At 54.2% G+C, this 20,078-nt stretch overlaps 1 protein-coding gene across 1 annotated transcript in view; it reads right to left on the bottom strand.

Annotated features, from left to right (window-relative positions):
- The window catches only part of LOC117056456 (coronin-7-like), a 98,074-nt gene that overhangs the window by 3,615 nt on the left and 74,381 nt on the right, over positions 1-20,078 (bottom strand). The window contains exons 10-23 of the mRNA XM_033166835.1: positions 10,252-10,306; positions 10,078-10,135; positions 9,229-9,374; positions 9,027-9,122; positions 7,442-7,576; positions 6,550-6,676; positions 6,149-6,324; positions 4,981-5,089; positions 4,649-4,735; positions 4,397-4,539; positions 2,673-2,777; positions 2,173-2,258; positions 1,948-2,086; positions 148-237 (exon numbers count right to left, since the gene is read on the bottom strand). Coding sequence (XP_033022726.1) covers positions 148-237; positions 1,948-2,086; positions 2,173-2,258; positions 2,673-2,777; positions 4,397-4,539; positions 4,649-4,735; positions 4,981-5,089; positions 6,149-6,324; positions 6,550-6,676; positions 7,442-7,576; positions 9,027-9,122; positions 9,229-9,374; positions 10,078-10,135; positions 10,252-10,306 — 1,552 coding nt within the window. The remainder of the gene's footprint in view (positions 1-147; positions 238-1,947; positions 2,087-2,172; positions 2,259-2,672; positions 2,778-4,396; positions 4,540-4,648; positions 4,736-4,980; positions 5,090-6,148; positions 6,325-6,549; positions 6,677-7,441; positions 7,577-9,026; positions 9,123-9,228; positions 9,375-10,077; positions 10,136-10,251; positions 10,307-20,078) is intronic.

Here is a 20,078-nt window from a genome sequence, read left to right as displayed (position 1 = left end):
CCCTGCCATAGCCCTCATGGCTGCAGAGGAAAGTCCAGAGAGGTGGACTGAATCAAACAAAGACTCTGGAGCAAGAGGGGGTGGCTCCCTCTCTCCCAGGGACATAATTTCTGCCCAGATTCCCCCCCCCCCCCGCTGCCGCCTTACCTTATGGGGGTCAGTGGACGGGAAGCTGTTGCACTCCAGGAAGAAGGGTGCCTCTGGGACCACCTCGTAGATGAACACCCTGGAGTCGCCCTAAACACGTGGCAGAGAGAAGAGGCTTTGCAGGGCGGGGGGCAGCCTGCCTTCCCTGAGCAAGGGGGGGGGTGGGCAGTCTGGGATCCAAGTCAGAAGGAATGGGGGCAGCGAAGGGACCTAGAAAGGGGGTGCCAGGGCTGGTCTCAGGGTCAGGAGGGGCTGCTCACCCTGCCAGGTTCACGGGGGCCAAGCCCCTCCGGGAATCGGTGCCAGGAGACGGGCATGACTCTTCCCACCCCCAGATCGGGACTGGGGCTTTAATGGGAAAGTTAACAAAACAGACCCTGTGCTACCCGGGAGAAAAACACAAAAGAACGGATTTTGTAACGTTTGGCATCCATTTAAGCAAATGCACTGAAGCCACCCTTCCATCGAGGTTCCTATGGAAAAACCTCCTTGGCTCATGTGCTTATGAAGGACCACTGTCCGGAAATATCATGCTGTTTTTGGAAAGTTCACCCACTCCCTCCTCTCTCCTCAAGGCCTGCCTTCCTTCCTTCCTTCCTTCCTTCCTTCCTTCCTTCCTTCCTTCCTGCCTGTCTTCCTTCCTTCCTTCCTTCCTTCCTTCCTTCCTTCCTGCCTGTCTTCCTTCCTTCCTTCCTTCCTTCCTTCCTTCCTTCCTTCCTTCCTTCCTGTCTTCCTTCCTGCCTTCCTTCGTGTCTTCCTCCCTCCCTCCATCCCTTCCTTCCTTCCTGCCTTCCTTCCTGTCTTCCTTCCTTCCTTCCTTCCTTCCTGCCTTCCTTCCTGCCTTCCTTCCTGTCTTCCTTCCTTCCTGTCTTCCTTCCTGCCTTCCTTCGTGTCTTCCTTCCTTCCTCCCTCCCTCCCTTCCTTCCTCCCTGCCTTCCTTCCTGTCTTCCTTCCTTCCTTCCCTCCTTCCTGTCTTCCTTCCTTCCTTCCTTCCTGCCTGTCTTCCTTCCTTCCTTCCTTCCTTCCTTCCTTCCTTCCTTCCTGTCTTCCTTCCTTCCTTCCTGTCTTCCTTCCTGCCTTCCTTCATGTCTTCCTCCCTCCCTCCCTCCATCCCTTCCTTCCTTCCTGCCTTCCTTCCTGTCTTCCTTCCTTCCTTCCTTCCTTCCTGCCTTCCTTCCTTCCTTCCTTCCTGTCTTCCTTCCTTCCTGTCTTCCTTCCTGCCTTCCTTCGTGTCTTCCTTCCTTCCTCCCTCCCTCCCTTCCTTCCTCCCTGCCTTCCTTCGTGTCTTCCTCCCTCCCTCCCTCCATCCCTTCCTTCCTTCCTGCCTTCCTTCCTGTCTTCCTTCCTTCCTTCCTTCCTTCCTTCCTTCCTTCCTTCCTTCCATCCTTCCTTCCTGCCTTCCTGTCTTCCTTCCTGTCTTCCTTCCTTCCTTCCTTCCTTCCTTCCTTCCTTCCTTCCTTCCTTCCTTCCTGTCTTCCTTCCTTCCTTCCTTCCTTCCATCCTTCCTTTCTTCCTGCCTTCCTGCCTTCCTTCCTTCCTGTCTTCCAGCAACAAACAACACCCCCCCACACACACACTTCCTTGCCTTTCCCCCTTTCCTGTCAGCCAGAGAGATGCTCTGTGTCTGCCTAGTTGCAGACCGGCCCCCTATTGCCCTAGGCTGGAAGTGGCATGCAGCAACACCGTGCTGCCGCTATGGGGCTCAGCATCTTCTCCCCTCCCCTCCCCCCCGGCCTGACCCTGCAGGCCATTTCTGCCGCTGCTGCTCCTGGAGGATCAGGCCCAGGGCCCCCCGCTCACCTTGCCCGTGAGGAAGACCACGCCTGTGTCTGCGTCGTAGAAGGGGATGAGGGTGGATGGCGAGACGTCGAGGCCGACCGTGGCCACCGGGGGCCCCAGAGACTCCGCCGGGTGGAGGGAGAGCTGTCGCTCGCTGCGGCTGCAGGAAGAGGAGGAGGATGGGATGCTGTTGGGATCGGGGCCGCCTGGGAGGCAGCGCTGGAAGGAGGGGGAGGCCGGCCTTACCTGTCAAAGCCCGATACCAGCAAGTATTTGCCTCCGCACACCCAGACGATGCGGGCTCCCCGTCCGCCTTCGGGCCCCGGGCCTTCCTGTGAAGAGAGACGGATGATGCCTCAGAGAGCAGGGGCCACGGCTTCTCTCTAAGTGCCCCCCCACAAGACAGGAAACAGTGGCCGACCCTTGGGACTCTCCCCCCAAGCCCTCCCTCATAGGAACCTGGGAAGCTGCCTCCACAGAGTCAGAACGTCGGTCCACCCACCCCAGGATTGCCTGCACTGGCCGGCAGCAGCGCCTCTCCAGGGTTTCGGCCCGGGGCCTCTCGCCAGGCTACCTAGAGAGGCCCGCGGGGATTGAGCTGGGCCCCTTGCAAGGCTGGTGTTCTGCCCCTGAGACGCAGCACAGTGGGCGACTAGGCTCGCCCCCCCCAGGGAGAACATGCCTCCTCCCTCTCCCCCTCCCCACCTCTGCGCATCTCTTCCCTGCCAAGCATCCCCTCCACAAACCTGCAGGGGCTGGGAGGTTTTCCGGGGCTCGTAGACCCTCACTCGGCCGTCCTTGCTGACGGTGGCCAGGCGGCGTCCGTCGGGGCTCCAGGCCAAGCTGAAGATCTGAAAGGCCCCAAAGGAGGTCAGTTCCCCATGCCCAAAGGTAAAGGACTTATGGGAGAAGATTTATAACGAGCTTAAAAAGGTGTTGAAAAACACATTTACTAAGAAACCAGAGGCCTTTCTCCTGGGCATGACCAACCAGGAAATTCCAAACAAAGATAGAATATTTTTTATGTATGCCACAACAGCTGCTAGGATTTTAATTGCTAAAAGATGGAAAACCGAAGAGCTACCAACAGTCGAAGAATGGCAGATGAAGTTGATCGAGTATATGGAACTCGCAGAACTGACCACGAAACTCCGAGACCAGAGGGAGGAGAAGGTGCAAGAAGATTGGAAGAAATCTAAATAATATTTGAAACGACGTGAAAAGTTAGACATTTGAAATTGAAATCAGAGGACATTTTAGGCGACAGTAATAGAATGTTAGGTTAAAATAGGATATAAGAAGTTAGAATTGTGTAATGTTTATTCTTGTTAGGAACTAGATTATAGATATATGATGATAGATAAGGATTAAGTATAGTTGAGAAAGAAGAACGTAAAATAATGTTACAAAGTTACTACAGTATATTTGAAATGAACGCAGAAGAGGGGACGTGAGGAAGTCCCAAAATAAGATTATAAGTAAGATAAGTATAGATGAATAAGTGTTTTGTTTGTTAGGTTTATTTTTGTATTTTGTTTTTGTATTTTGATTGTATTGTAGTTTTATGGTAGTTTTTTGTTTATTTTTGTTTATTTTGTATTTTGTATTTTGAATGTTTATTGTTCATTTTTAAAAACCAATAAATTCCTTAAAAAAAAAAAAAAAACAAAGGAGGCCAGTCCCTTCACTGCACATGGGCATCTGGAGGGCTGGGCCAGTCTCAATCTGTGGGCACTAGGCGGCTCCCTCCAGGTCCAGCATCCTCTGAAGGGGCGCTTCTGCCTCCTCCCCGCATGGCTCCCAGTCTCGGCTGGCTTTCATTTTAAAACGGCAGGCTGTGCCCTGTGGAACTCCCTGCCACAAGAGGGTGAGGCAGGAACCCTCCCTCCCTCCCTCCCTCCCTCTGTGCAGATGCCTTTTGAAAAATGTACTTCATTTTAGACAGGCCTTTGTAATACAGCGGAACCTCGGTTGTTGAACGTAATCCGTTCCGGAAGACCGTTCAACTTCTGAAACGTTCGACAACCGAGGTGCAATGGACGGGCGGCAAATTCCACTGAGAAAATGGAGAAACGCGCCTCAGAAGATGTTTGACTTCTGAGGCGCATTTGAAAACGGAAGCATTCACTTCCGGGTTTTCACTGTTCAGGTTCCGAATCATTCGACTTCCGAGACGCTTGGAAACCGAGGTTCCACTGTATTAACTTTCCTTTTTAGCCACTTGGAATTGTTATTTTTCACAGATGTTTTTGTTGATTATATTCTCATACACTGCAATACCACCTGGAAATGCTTTTTTTTAAATATAAAATTGTGGATTATAAGTATGCAAATGGGGTAAAGTCAACAAGGGGGGAGGAGGGGGGGCTGTCTGGCATGAAGTGGTGAGACCTCCCACTGCTGGCTCTGCTGCCCCCCCCCCCTGCAGAAACAACGGAGGGAGCCGCGCTGCTTGCTGGGCCTTCCTCACCTGGTCCCGGTGTCCCTCCAGCCTCAGCACCTGCCCGCCGGAACGCAGGTCCCAGATCCGGACGGTCATGTCATAGGACGAGGAAGCCAGGATGTCGGCAGCCAAGGGGTGGAACTGGATGGAGTAGATCTTCTCCGTGTGGCCTGGGGGAAAGGGGGAGAAGGTGCCTGCTAGCTGGGCTCTAAGCTGGCCAAACCCCCTCAAGGCAGAGGAGTGGGGAGGGGGAGAAAAACGGGCCAGGGGGAGATTCACCTTGTAGAACCAACTCAGGCTCCAGAATTGTCTTCTGCAGACCTCCCTCCTCGACCCTCCACAGCCGGATCCTGGCGTCTTCTCCAGCTGCGCCAGAGGAAACAAGGGGGGCAAGTGTGACAGCCCATCAGGCCTGGCTGCAGAGAAACACCCCCCCCCCCCGGATGCCGGGTCCAGGGCCTGAGCCCAGGCGATGCAGGAAGGCAAGGCGAGAGAGCAGGGCTTTGCAGCAGTCTTGCTTTGGGAATCCCTGCAGGAAGTCCGGAGGCCAGTGGTGGCTTCTTGGTAGGCCCAGTTGCTCCAGGGTGGGTGGGTGGGTGGGGGTCACGTACCAATCGCCAGGCGCTGCAGGTCAAAGGGGTCCCAGCACAGGTCAGAGACGGGCGTCCCGTTCTGGATGGTGGGGAGCGATGTGTCCGGGAGGCGGCCTGGCTTGGAGAGCTGGGGGAGGAGGGGGAGGGTGAGTCTCTGAGAAAGGCAGGTGGGGGGCAGGTGCAGGGCACTCTCCTCTGCCCTCCCTCCAAGACTGGGGCCTTCACAGGCACCCCACTTCTGCCGCCCCAGTGGGTATGGGATGTAATCCATTGGAGCACTCAAACGCAACATTCCTTGTTTGCCTAGAGTGGACACAGACAGGGCGGTGTTGATCCAGCCAGTTGAACTTCCTGTTACATCTGGTCTGGAGCATCCTCCCCCTGCATGTGACCAGGTAGGTGGGCGTGACCCTTGCAGACCCCACAAAAGGTCCAGTCACGCAGCCCTCTTCCTTTCTTCCATTTTGGCCACTGGTCCTGACGCTGTCTGCTGGCTCTCTGCCAGCAGCACATGGGCCCATCCATACGAGGGTATCTGCAACTACAGGCTAAAGCCTGCCTTCAGGATCCAACTGTGAACTGAACGTGAGTAAACTTTTCATTACTTGTAAGGAAGACTCTTGTGTCTTTATTTCTTTTTAAGAGGGAACAAAGTGGTCTTAGCAGGAATATACTCCAATCTGGGCATGCCGGATTGGATTGCTTAACTAAAGAGATTCAACCGAATCTGCAGCTAGCTGCTTGCTGTGTAAAAGGGGGAATGAGCTCTGCTATGTGTAACTCACTAGCGTGAGGGAGGGAGGGAGGGTAATATTTAATCAATATAGCCTCTCCTACTATCCACAACATTCCCACCGTGGGCAAGCTGGCGGGTGCTGGAGCTCTCAGGAACCAAGGGGCCCAGGACCAAAGATGGAAGGCATTGGAAGCTGCGTGCCACCCAGCCAGAGCAGTGGGGCATCTAGCCCAGTGTTGCCAACCCTGACTGGTAGCCGCTCCCCTGGGTCCTTTGCAGCCCTTCCTGGAGGCTGAGCCTCGCGCATGTGAGGCTGGTGCTTGGCAATGGAGCCTGGGGGGGGGGGCTTCCCCTATGAGGCTCTGCCAACGCAGCCGGGCATCAGGCTGGGCAGCTGCCCCACAGGGAGCCTAAAAGACGCCCCCTCCGCCACGGCCTCTGCCCCCTTACCTCCAAGACAGCCACCTGCCCTCCGGCAGAGAGCAGTGGGATGGCCACACGGTGCCGGTTGGCGCAGAAGCCATCGCATTCCCCCGGCGTGGTCAGGTTCAGCCCCCGGAGGTTGGTGATGTGGGTGCTGCGGTGAAGGACAGCACCCTGGATGTGGCGGAACCCCGAGCTGGGTCCTGGGGGCACAGAGGCGGGTGAGGGGTGGGCAGGAGATAGGAAGGGACACCCTCTCTCCCCTCCGGGCTGTGCTGGCCCTGGCGGAAAGCGCAGAATCACCTCTGTGCGCCGGCAGCGCGGTGGGGAGAGGGGATCTGCCAGGTGTCCCCAAAACACTCTCTGAGCGGCACAGGTTGTGGGGCCCACCATTCCCTCACCTGGGGGGCGGGTGGCAGGAGGCTTACCCAGAATGCTCTGCAGGGACCGCTGGCTGGGGCTGGAGGCAAAGCCGCTGGTGGCCGAGAGGGAGGGTGTTGTGGCGCCAGAGGGGGACGTCAGGGAGCTGGTGGGGGAGGAGAGGGGGCTGCCGGCCTGGGAGAGGGAGAGAGAGAGAGAGAGCAAGCCTCAGAGCATTGCAGGGCTAGAGGACCCTTGGAGACCCTTCCAGTTATGTAAGATCCGTGGTGCTCCTGGCCTAGCAACCGCCCCGGGCTCTGGAGATGCTGGCAATCGCTATCGATGGCTCGTTGCCACAATGGCTATACAGTCAGAGGATGCTTCTGGATGCCGGTTGCTGGAAACCCCAAGATTGGAGAAGGCTCTTTTGCTCAGATCCTGCTTGCTGGTTTCCCGCAGGAAATCTGGCCGGCCGCTGTGAGAACAGGATGCTGGCCTGACTCTTCTTAAGTACTTAGGGGAGAAGGAGCCAGGCAGAAGGTTGTGGGGAGAGCTCTGGAGAGGCCCAAAGGCCATAGGATCCCCTCTGGAAAGGGCTCTGCAGGGCCTTGGTCTCACCCTGGCTCCCAAGCCTGCAGCTGGCATGAGCGCAGGTGCCAGGAGGCCTGGGAGGCAGAAGCGGCACCTTCCCAAATGCACCAGGCTTGTCTTCCCGGGAGCATCTTTGCAGGGTCCGCCTTGCCCAGGCTTCCAGAGCAGGGAAGAACCATCCAGCCGTAGAACCACCCAACTGTGGAGCTGGAGGGGACCCAAAGGGTCATCTAGCACAACCCCCTGCAGAGGAGAAACCACAACTTCCCACACAGGTAACTCTGAATGGCGATGTGGGAGGGGAGCAGCAGGAATGTCTTGCCAGGGTTTTTTTTTTTGGGGGGGGCCTCTTGAACTGGCACCACTCACACTCATCTCCGGGTCCTCGGCCTGGTCCCCTGCCCCTGGCTGGGCGGAGAGGTCGGGGGTTCGGTGCTCCTGGAGGCAGGGAGAGATGAAGGCCTTGCTGGGCCTTTGGGCAGGATGGAGGCTGATCCTCGCCACCTGAGAAGAGAAGGAGGAGGAAGCAGCAGCTGGGAGAGAGAACCAGAGGCAGAAGGTCTGGGGCAGTGGGGCAGGATCTTCCCATCTCCTAGATGGGGCCACGGAGAGCCCTGCTGCCCTGCTGTGGGGCAACGGAGGTTGCCTAGCAGCTCCTGAAAGCCTCCCTCCCTCCCCAACAGGGTTCAAGATTAGCCGGGCGCCAGGTGCGTTTTGTGACGGGGAATTGTACAACGGGGAGCAATTGGAGAAGTCTTTGTGCCGCATCCGGCGACGGAGATCAACATTGCCGCTGCTGGTGCTGGGGGAGGAAGGCCACCCCACCCGAAACATGTGAGTTCAAATCTAGCACAATACTTTATATACAGTATGTAATAACATGGGGCTCAGGCCCTGCAATTGTGGCCAAAACCATAAGTCATTTGAGTAATTGATATTTACAGACACCAGCATACATGCATATATACATACACAAACACACATGCCGGTATTTGTAAATATTAATTACTCAAATGACTTATGGTTTTGGCCACGATTGCAGGGGCTGAGCCCCATTTATGCTTGTGGTGTCCAATTAAGAATTCCTATTAAAAAACGAGATATCAACAATGTGTCACTGGTGCAAATTGTTTATTAGTTTATGGGTTTCGGAAAAATAATTAGAAAGTGCAGCTGCAGGAGGAGGAAGAGAGGGCAGAAATGGCAACCCATGTTCCAGGAGCCAGGTGGCAATTAATAATAATAATAATAATAATAATTTATTTGTACCCCGCCCATCTGGCTGGGTTTCCCCAGCTACTCTGGGCGGCTTCCAACAGATATTAGGATACGTTAAAATGTCACAGATTAAAAACTTCCCTGAACAGGGCTGCCTTCAGATGTCATCTGAATGTAAGGTAGTTGTTTATCTCTTTGAAATGAGATGGGAGGGCGTTCCATAGGGCGGGTGCCACTACCGAGAAGACCCTCTGCCTGGTTCCCTGTAGCTTTGCTTCTTGCAGAGAGGGAACCGCCAGAAGGCCCTCGGAGCTGGACCTCAGTGTCTGGGCTGAACAATGGGGGTGGAGACGCTCCTTCAGGTATACAGGACTGAGGCCGTTTAGGGGTTTAAAGGTCAGCACCAACACTTTTCTACGCCCATTTCTAACACTGCCCCCCAAGTCTCAGGCACAGCTAAGGGGGAACTTGGCAGAAAGAGCCCCTGTGAACAGAGGCAGAGACCTCTCAGGGCCTGGCAGGGTGGCACAGAGGGCACTGCCCAGTCTCTGAAGCCTCCTGAGGCACCACCTGGAAGACTCGGTCAGGCCAGCAGAGGACTTCCCCGGGTCTAGAGGAGCTGGAGAGACTTGCAGGGTTGTTGTTTTGGGGCAGGGGGTTCTTTTCTTCCAGCCCACAGCAGCCATCCCCAGTCACCTGATGGGCAAGGGGTGGGTGGGCAGACGAGGGCTCTCACCTGGCTGTTGTCTCCGGACCACCAGGCCTGTGCGGAGGCCGCAGGGACGTTTCCTGCGCAGTCGGGGAACAAGTCTTTGTGGAACTCCTGTGTGGACTGAAGGACAGGCTGTGAGCGAGCCCCGTGGCACCGGCCACCACCAGGCCCAGCCACCCGCCCCCTTCTTATTCTGCCCACCCATGCCCCAACGCTGCCTGTTTACCTTCCGGGGCACCACATAGCTGATGGGGGCGATGCCAGCTTCGCTCAGCTGCAGGACCCGCATCACCTCGCAGCCCATGATGTCCAGGGCGAGTTTGGGCACCTGGGCGATGCCCTGGGACTTGGTCTCTGTCAAGCACTGGTTGACTGGGCAAAAGAAAGAGAGAGGGGGGGGGGAGAGAGAGAGAGAGTGGCGAGAGGTGCCAAAGGGCTGCCTTCTCTCCAAAGTGGGGCTTGTCATCATACTACCGGCAAGCAAGGGGGAGTGGAGAGAGAGTGACTTTCAGGACCCTAAATTGGCACTCCTCTTTGGCACTCACAGGTGCCCAATAGGTGCCCTGGCACAATGCTCAGGCATGGGATGCCCGGCAGCTGGCTACTCGCCCAAGAAGCAGAAGCCAAAGGCAGAGCAGGGCTTGAGTCCCTGGAGGTGCCATGTCTCCAAACAGCAGAGCCTTTTTTTGCCCTGGAGGTGCCCCCTCTGCTCCCAACCCCTCCCTCGGCAGCTGTGGGGAAGGAAGTGAGCAGGGCACCACCGGGAACCTGCAGACACAGACAGGAGGAAGGTTGGGGTCTGCTTTCTGCTGACAGTCACTGAAGGTCCACCCAGCCTGGCATTGCCTGCACTGACTGGCAGCAACCCTGACTCTCCAGGGTTATAGGCTCAGCCCTGCTGGAGATGCCGCCATTGGGGGTTGAGCCAGGGATGTTCTCGTGCCACGGTTCTTCTTCCCCAAGGCTTTCCCCTCTCTCTCAGGCAGTGCCAGGCTGGGCAGCACCAGGGAGGGCCAGGAAGAGCAGCACCTGGAGCCAGGAGCCCAAATATCCGGAGAGGGTCTCAGATACTCACCTTCTGCCAGTGCCGGCTGGCTGGGCAGCACCTCATAGCAGAAGAGGACGTTTTCCCCCTGAAAGAAAAGGGCCAGGCTGAGCCAAATCCTGGCTCCTTCCCTTGCGAACTGCCTTCCTTGGCCTCCCCAGGGAAGAGGCAGCAGAACCAGGAGGGCAAGGGGCGAGCGCTTACCTTCCCTGCCAGGACGAGGAGGCCGGTGCTGGGGTCAAAGAGCGGGATCAGGGCCCTGCAACACACACACAAAAAGGGCCACCTCTGAGAGGAGAGGACAAACAAAGAGCAGCAGCTGGGTTTGGGCACAAGCACTTTATTATTATTATTATTATTATTATTATTATTATTATTATTATTATTAATTAGTATACCACCCTTCATTCATGAGGGTGAAAGAGGAGAGCACAAAATATGGTCTGAAGCTCAACATCAAAAAAACTAAGATCATGGCCACTGGTCCCATCACCTCCTGGCAAATAGAAGGGGAAGAAATGGAGGCAGGGAGAGATTTCACTTTCTTGGGTTCCATGATCACTGCAGATGGTGACAGCATTCACGAAATTAGAAGACGCCTGCTTCTTGGGAGAAAAGCAATGACAAACCTAGACAGCATCTTAAAAAGCAAAGACATCACCTTGCCGACAAAGGTCCGTATAGTTAAAGCTATGGTTTTCCCAGTAGGGATGTGTGGAAGTGAGAGCTGGACCATCAAGAAGGCTGATTGCCCGAGAATTGGTGCTTTTGAATTCTGGTGCTGGAGGAGACTCTTGAGAGTCCCATGGACTGCAAGAAGATCAAACCTTTCCATTCTGAAGGAAATCAGCCCTGAGTGCTCACTGGAAGGACAGATCCTGAAGTTGAGGCTCCAGTACTTTGGCCACCTCATGAGAAGGGAAGACTCCCTGGAAAAGACCCTGGTGTTGAGAAATATGGAGGGCACAAGGAGAAGGGGACGACAAAGGATGAGATGGTTGGACAGTGTTCTCGAAGCTACTAACATGAGTCTGACCAAAGTGTGGGAGGAAGTGGAAGACAGGAGTGCCTGGCGTGCTCTGGTCCATGGGGTCACGAAGAGGCGGACACGACTAAACAACAACAACAACAAATGTCATGAGAAATTAAAAAAACTGCCCAACCTATATTTACGTATGTGACCACCACAGCTAGGACTCCAATAGCCCAAAATTGGAAAAGTAGTAACATTCCCACAAAAACTGTCTAGTTAGAAAAAGTGATTGAGAACTCACAGCTTGCCAAATTATCTGGGAGATTAAGAGGAAACACCACACAAAGAGTCAACAAAGATTGGTCAATATTCAACGATAATCTCAAAATTTATATAGAAAGCACAAATCTCCTGACAGACGCCTGAATAAATCTAATAAATAGAGAAGTTAGATGAGAGGAAAGATGTAATTATTACAAAAGATAAACAAAATAAGCGATATTCTCTCCTGTCTGCCAAGGTGATTGCATTACCTGGGCAGCCTGGCCATTTTTTTGAGAACCTCAATACCTTAGTTCTTGGATCCAGGTCACAGGCCCACCCTATTCATACACAAATAAGCCCACAAGACAGGAAAGGTAGGATTTGAAAGTGAAAAGAAGCATTGGGAGAGGTTTTTCCAAGGTATTTCCTGCTGCAGAGGAATATTTGGGTCATTAAGAGTCCAGACGGCTCCTCATTTTATTCATGACACCTTGGAATTCTTATGAGAGAGTCGAGATGGCGACCTCCACCGTTGAAGGCTACAGGCCTCCAAACACTAGTTTGCTGGGAATTAGGATTCGATTCACAGCAAGGGTCCCCGAGGGTCATCTAGTCCAACCCCTGCCATGCAGGAATCTTTTTGTGCAGCAAGGGACTCGAACCCACGACCCCAAGATTAATAGTCCCATGCTCTACTGAGCTATCCCCTATCAAGTACTGATCGATGGCGCCCTCCCTGCCCTGGCTGCTCCGCAGGACTGTGAGAACAGCTCTGGGCAGCTCCCCCCACTCCTGCCCCCCTCCCTGCCTCCGGTTTATGGCTTCCCATGTCAGCCTCCTGTAATATACAACCCCAAGGCTGACGGAGGCTCCAGCTGAACGCTGCCCTGGCACTGCCAGCCTCCCCTTTCTGCAGGTAGCTGGCCTTCCCACGCTCGCGAGGGCGCTGGAGGAGGGAGCGGAGCCCAGGCCCTCACCCAGGGTGGCAAGAGCAGCCTGGCAAAATTCCCAGGAGGCCAGCCTTCGCCCAAAGAGAGCAGCTATTGTTGTCTGACCTGGGAAGGCTATTTTTGTCTCTTGTTTTGGGACGCAAGGAAGTCTCCCTTGCTCACCACCTGCACCCCTTTTCTTCTAGCTGCCTGGGGCAAGGCCTTCTCCAAATCAGACGGGACCCTGGCTGGGCTCAGGAGACCCAGAGGCTGCTAAAGGGGAAAGCAATCAAGGACAGAGAATCCCCCAAAGGGAGGCAAGTCGAGGGAGCCCCAGGGCCGGGCAGTTAATGAGCCAAGGGCTCAGGGCATGGGAAGGGTCCTGCGACAGGCAGGCAGAGACCAGGGGTGCCTCCTACATCCCTCCCAGGAAGCTCCTGGCACCCACAAGGAGACACCCCCCTCCTGCCGGGGGAACCTTTGCAGCAAAAGCAGAAGAGACCCGGAAGTCTCTGCTGCAAGTGGGAGACCCCAAAGCGAGGCAGGGAGGAGGAGAAAGGTGGCCGCCCTCCTGCGTGTCCTCTCCCTGCATGACTCAGGATCATGGCCAGAGCCCTGGAGTCGGCTCAACCGGTCCCAGCTGGGCCTCCTCCCCACAAACAGGCTCAGCTGGTCTTCCCACCCACCTGGCGGAGAGGCAGCACGCCTGGCTGGCTGCAGGAGCATCCCGGCACGAGGCCTGGGTGTGGCGGCTGGCATCCAGGGACGCTTACGGAGCCTGGGTGTCTCAGAGGGTGGCTGAGCTGGGCTGGGGCGGGGGCAGGAAGGGCTGGTTCCAGCGATTGCAGGATCCAAGCTACGCGTTTGTCGACGGAACTGCTGGGCTAAGCTGGCTCGCAGGGCTGGTTCTTTATTTGGAGGAAGGGGTCAGGGAAGGGGTCTTCCCTGAAAGGGGGGAGGCGTGTGGGCCAGGCCACAAGTGAGAGAGATGCATCTGCCAATGGGGCAAAGGCCCAACACTGCCCCATAAGCAGCACCCAAGAAATGGTGTGTCCTCTTCTACTGTGCCTGCCTTCTCCGTAGAGCCATAGAATGGTAGAGCTGGAAGGGACCCCCGAGGGTCATCCAGTCCAGCCCCCTGCCTTGCAGAAATTGCAGCTAATGCACCCACGACAGGCGGCCACCCAAACGCTGCTTAGAAACCTCCAAGGAAGGAGAGTCCGACACCTTCCTCTCGCCATCAGAAAGTTCTTCCGGACGTTTAGTCCCCCAAATAACCACTGGCAGAGACCCCCAACCTGACTGGAGGGCAGGGGGAGCAGGATCGCCCCAGCCTCGTGGTTGTGGTCTCAGCTGCCAGGTCCACACAGGGGCTTCTATTTGCAGCAGTGGGGGGGGGGGAGCAGAGAAGGTGCAAAACACCATGATAGGGAAATTTACCCGCCACCACCTTCCCCCACCGCTATGCCTCCCCGGTAGCGAGTGCGGGACTCGTGAACTCACTAAAAGCCCGACGATGAGCGGGCATTCTTTCCCCCTTTTTATGTCCATCTCCCTACACTTCACATGTCGCACAAGCACCACATAAAACCCTCGTGATGAAGGGTTCCCCAAAATCCCAATTTGCGTTCCGAAAAAGCCCCTGGAAAAGCGCTTCTGTCAAACAGCGCTCCGCTGGTCTCCATTTTCTCAATGAACGGGAAACCCACCAATCAGGAGCATGCATCCAGCTCAGCCTGCAAAATGGAACGTTCAGGTCAGCTACTATGATTCAATCATCACCTTCACGCTTGACTGAACACTAAGTGGGTTTTGACAGGCTCCCTGCTGGGAGAACAATGGAATCGAAACCAAAATGTAACCAGTTGAGGAAACTATTAATTATAACTTGCAACAATGTATCAAATGGACAATTTAGACGCTGGGTGGCCCAATTTTGACAGCTCGAAGTATTTATTATTGTAAAAATTCACAACTCCTGAACGCAGTGTCCGATTTGCTTGGTTCGGGTGTCTATTTGCTCCTTGTAAAATAACCTTTTTAACCCCTCGGTCCCCGCCATCCTCCGATCATCAGAAGTATATTATTTCAATACTGCATAATTTTTGGACTCTCCACTTAGTGGCTTTCATAATCCCCTAAGCAGCGAGTCACGTCCGCAGGAGGAGATGCCCCCTCCCGATAATCCAGTCAAGCACCCATCCATCAGCTACCATGGCAGCAGACATCCTCCTAGGAGCTTTCTATTGTCCTGACGCAGAAGAAACCTTCAATGTGTATTGCACCCACCCTGGATCCATTCACCGGTTCCTGCCATCCTTCCTGATATGCAAAACTTGTTTTTCCCCTATGTAAATTTTACTGTAACCTCCTCTCTCCCCTCCCATCTCTGACGTTTCTGTGATGTATTTCGCTATGTATTCTGGGCTATCGCGGGAACTTTTAAAGGTCCAGGACACCCTTTGTTCGGGGTTCGGATCCTCCTGAACCTTGTTGCGCAATAAACTCCTTTGCTTTTGCTCCAATCTCCGGCTGGTCTCCATTGCCTCCGCAGCGAACCACGGGCTTCCTCCGTAGGACCGGGAGCTGAGCCTTCTCGACCCGGTAATTTCCGTAACAGTCTTGGTGCCGAAACCCGGGATCTGCGTTCTCCCGTGGTGGCCGGGGACCCCATCGAGTCTTCAGCCGGCATCGGGACCCTCTTCTCCCGTGGAGACCCCATCGGACCTCCGGCCATCCTCCGGGCGGTAATTGCAGGTCCCAAGGGGAGCCAACCGGGGAGCAAAGGCAAAGCTCAGCCGGCTTCGTCTTCAACGATCCAGCGGATCGCAGTGGAAGACGCGTAAGTATAAATCCAGTGCACTGGTGTGTGTGGGAAGGGGGGAGGAAATCCTGGCAACCGCAACTCTGCTTTCTTACCTATCAATTCTTGACTGTTTCTTGGTCTGTCCAGTGGACCACTGCTCGACTCGAAAAGGGGAGTTCTGAGCTCTATCTCTTTTCCTACAATACCCAGTCAGCCGCCCCGTTAGCTGGTCTAACGAACGCAAGGGACTGGGCTCTTTTTCTACTTTGCCAGCTGCCAAGGGGCAAAGGACTTCTCTGCACTATCCCAGACCTCAGCCGCCCCGGTCGGGCCATGTAAAACACGCTGGTCGTGCGTGAGCCCGCTTCCGAACGCAAGGGAGGTTTTTCCGGACCGTTTAAACTCTATCCAAAGGGCTGCCCGATCTGGCACTGCAGTGGCAGGCGTCCAGTAGGGCTCCCTTCCTTAGCTGTTGATGATAGGTAGGAGGTTGCCAGGCTTGGGGTTATTTTGCACGGGTAGAAATGGGAAATGAGAAATAGGAATAGTGAGAAGAAATAGTGAAAAGAGGAACACGGAAGAGAAAGGAAGAGGAAGGGAGCTCCAGAAAAAAGAGGAAAGGAAAGAGGTAGTTTAGTGTAGATCCCCCTGGTCAGCCGCCCCGCTAGCCGATCTAGTGAACGCAAGGGACCAGGCTAGATTATTGCAACGTTGTGTATTATTTGCTGTTAGAAAACCCCTCTGTCCCACTCCCCTTTGTGAAATTCCCGTTTTACTGAGATATCTCTCCCCTCCCTCTTTCCAAAACCCCAGGTTCCTCTTAAAACCAAGGAACAATGGGCGCCAAGGCTTCGAAGCCCAGTCGTACTTCCGCTGGGAGGAAGGCTTCTTGCAAGCCTTCTTTTGCCCAGCCGGAACCCGACTCCCCCCTCGAGTTTGTACTAGATCACTGGAAAGAGATTCCGGGCTCAGAATTATTATCTAGGCAGAAGTTGCAAGAACTCTGCGAAAACACCTGGCCATCATTTACTGAAAAAATGACATCTGAACTCCGCTGGCCACCGGAGGGATCCTTCAACCAGGATCGTTTGAATGCTCTAAAGAAGCACTTACTTGAGGAAAGACCCCGCCAATTGGACTACCTAAAGGCTTTTGAGGTCGTATACCAAATCCTCACTACTCTGAAGGATTCCCCGGCTCTCCAGATGCCTATGATAAAACCTCCTAAGAAAGCCTCTAGGAAACCCAAGGGAGGTCCTGCACCGCCTCCTTATGAGGATCCATCGGACGATGACTCTATGGATCAGGCCATGGCGCTATACTATAATAGACCCAGACAAGCACCCACAGCTCCCCCTGCACAGAATGATGTCCCTGGGCAACATAATCTCCCGGGACCCGAAAATGATGCAGACCCGAACAATCAGGCAGGAGCTCAAGGCGGGCAGCTAATAGTCCAACCCATGGACCAGGAAGAGATAGCCACAGTATCCAACGACCAAATGGAGCCTGACCCGGTCTTAACGCCGGTCAGTGACCACGCTGCTTATACTCTGTCGCCCCACTCCAATCCTCTTGAGAACGTGGAGGGCATGACCACCCGCTCTATGGTGCAGACTGCTAAGGACCTTGCCATCCGCATCCAGGGTGCCTTTTCGCCATCTGCTTCCCGGCAGCCAGTAAAGGGAAAGGCTAAAGGGAGTGGGGGAATCAATCACCAGGTGACCTCCTACCAGATGCCCCTACGTGCCTTCCCCATCCCTCCTGCAACTCCGGATGGGGCCCCGCGGATGATTTACACCCACCAGCCCTTCCGGACTGCAGACTTAGTAAACTGGGCAAACGTGATGCCCTCCTTGAGGGATGACCCTGACAAGTGCCACCGGCAAATCGCTACAATCTTCTCTTCCCATCACCCTTCTTGGACGGATGTCCACGTACTCTTAAATGCCCTATTCAATGAGGCTGAGAAGGCTGACATTCTCAGTAAGGCTGAAGAAGCCCTAAACCAGGAAAACTACCAAGAAGGAAGACCTCAAGGGGTGGAGGCCCTGACACCTAGAGATCTCCGTATTGAACCCAACCCTGCTTGGGACTTCAATACCCCTAATGGCGTCTGGTGTCTGAATCTGTTTAAAAAGGCCATCTTAGACGGCATTAAAGCTTCAGGACAGCGCTCCATAAACTGGACTAAAGTTCAGACTGTGATCCAGGGTCCCAATGAACACCCGTCGGACTATTATTCGAGGTTGGTGGCGGCTATTAAAACCTGGGGCGGAATAGACCCCGAGAATCCGCACCATGATATAATAGTAAAAGGGTTTTTTAAAGATCAAGCAACGCCAGACATCCGGAAAGCCTTAAATCTCCTGGTTGGCTACGACGGAAAAACTTTTAGCGAAATATTGTCCATCGCCAAGTCCGTCTTTAATAACCGGGACGAAAAGAAAAAGAAAGACACCAAGGCTGAGGATGAGGCAGTGCTTGCTCTCAGCATGGAACCCCCTTACTTCCCAACCCCAGGATTCCCGGCAAGAGGGCGAGTCAGAGGAAGAGGAAGAGGAGGGGGACCAACCGCGAATCCAGCAATGCCACGACCTTGGGGCCCCTCTACTGGCCTTTGCTATCTGTGCTCCCAGCCAGGGCACATAAAACGAAATTGCCCATATTTGTACCCGGGGAGCCCTTGGGTTGAAGCCACCACTCGCCCAGCCCCTGAAGGAAATCCGCCCTATGCAGCCTTTCCTCAGCACCCACCTAGGCACCAAGGGTACATCAACCAACAGATGGTGCAACCTCCTCCACCAGGAAACTGGCCTCCGCAAAGTGCCCAGGGCCCAATGGTCCAGCCAACTACTGGATCACAACCATCAGCACCCTTCAGTGCTCCTCTGCCAGTCCAACCAACACCCCAATCTGCTCAAACCCCTGCTTCCGAAGCTAGAAGGAACCCAGCTAACCCATATTGACAATCAACAGGGGATCTCACCCAAGCCCAAGCCATCTGTCCCGTGTTAGCTCTATCTCCAGAAGATCCCGTCTGTACTATTGAGATAGACGGACACCCCTACTCCTGTCTTTTGGACACCGGGGCTACTTATTCAACTTTAACCAGTAGCCACCTTAGACCCGGAGAAGAGACTAGGAAAGTAATGGGTTTGGATGGGATACCCCGCACCTGCCCTCTGTCACAACCAGCAAAGGTTACTTTGGGACCCTTATTGGCCGAACATACTTTCCTCCTTACCTCTAGCCCAGTTAACCTGTTGGGGCGAGACCTCTTGTGCAAACTAAATGCCACCATTACCTGTTCCCCTGATGGCATCTACTTACATATGCCAGATGAGTCAGTGGCATCTTTCCAGGGGATCTTGCAAGAGGCTAGAGATGAGCGCCAATTCCCCGACCTTCCTTTGGAATTGGAGCAGGAAATGCCACCCTGGTTGTGGGGGACCGAGTCTACCTCTGTGGGGCTTTTAAAGTCAGCAACCCCAGTGCGAATCTCCTTCAAGACTGACCAACCATATCCGTGCGCAAAACAATACCCCATACCCCCAGAAGCCATTGAAGGACTGACACCTATGATACAGGACTTTTTGGAACAAGGAATATTGGTTCCCTGTGCCTCCCCTTGCAATTCTCCGATACTCCCCATTAAAAAACCGGGAGGTGAAGGAGCCCCTGTGCGCTACCGCTTTGTACAGGACCTTCGGTTAATAAACCAATTTGTAATACCCCGGCATCCGGTGGTGGGAAATCCAAACTCCCTCCTAAATGCAGTTCCACCAGATACCACCTGGTACAGTGTAGCTGACTTGTGTTCTGCATTCTTCAGCATACCTGTTGCCCCGGAGAGCCAATTCCTTTTCGCATTTACTTGGGGACCTGGCCAATTAACCTGGACCAGATTACCCCAAGGATATGTGGAATCACCGGCCATCTTTTCAGCAACCTTGCACCGCGACCTCCAGGATGTCAATCTCCCTGCAGGCTCCTCCTACTTGTTATATGTAGATGATATACTCATTTGTTCTAATAGTGAGGAGGCGTGCAGGAGAGACACTAAATACCTCCTTATACAGCTAGCCTTTAAAGGGCATAAGGTGTCCCCCAAGAAACTTCAATTCTGCAAACAGGAAGTCAAGTACCTTGGGCACATCCTTGGGATTGGAACCAGAAGCCTGGCTACCGATCGCGTGGAAGCTGTCGCCAAGATACCCTTACCCCAGACTAAGAGACAGTTGAGGGGGTTTCTAGGAATGTGTGGGTTCTGCAGAGATTTCATCGTAGGATACAGCCAAATTACCAAGCCCCTCTCTGCAATGACACGCCAGGACCACCCAGATAAACTGCAATGGTCAGAGGAAGCCTTTGCCCAATTTGAACGGCTGAAAAGGGAGCTCCGATCCGCCCCTGCTCTAGGGTTACCAGACTATCGGTTACCCTTTAATCTATTCGTCCATGAGCAAGAGGGAGTAGCTTCTGGGGTCCTAACCCAATCATTCCGGGACCGACAAAGACCTGTAGCTTATTACAGTCTCCAATTGGACACCACAGCAAAGGGATCCATTAGCTGTCTAAGGGCAATTGCTGCTGCTGCCATTTTACTCCAGAAGGCACAAGATACAGTACTAGGACATGAGATCGTTGTGCACGTCCCACATGCAGTAGCCACCCTGCTGACTCTCAAAGGAACTCACCATTTCTCAAATCCCCGCCAAAACCGGTACGAAGCTCTCCTTTTAGCCCCGTCGAATGTAACCATAAAAAGGGTTAACTCTTTAAATCCAGCTACCCTTCTCCCACTACCCGAGGATGGCACCCCGCATCACGATTGTACCCAAATAGTCAGACAGGCAGAGAAACCCCGTGAGGACTTGGACCATCTACCCCTGCAAAACCCAGACCTCATCCTATATACCGATGGGAGCTCAAAGATCGTAGAAGGGGAACGGAAGACGGGGTACTCTGTGGTGTCTGATTTCGAAGTGGTGGAGGCAGAGCCAGTAAACCCCCAGTATAGTGCTCAAGCTGCTGAGTTAATTGCACTCATCAGGGC

This window comes from Lacerta agilis, chromosome 13 (genome assembly GCF_009819535.1).
Source record: "Lacerta agilis isolate rLacAgi1 chromosome 13, rLacAgi1.pri, whole genome shotgun sequence".
Classification (NCBI taxonomy): domain Eukaryota; kingdom Metazoa; phylum Chordata; class Lepidosauria; order Squamata; family Lacertidae; genus Lacerta; species Lacerta agilis.
This window is presented reverse-complemented; position numbering and strand designations above follow the sequence as displayed.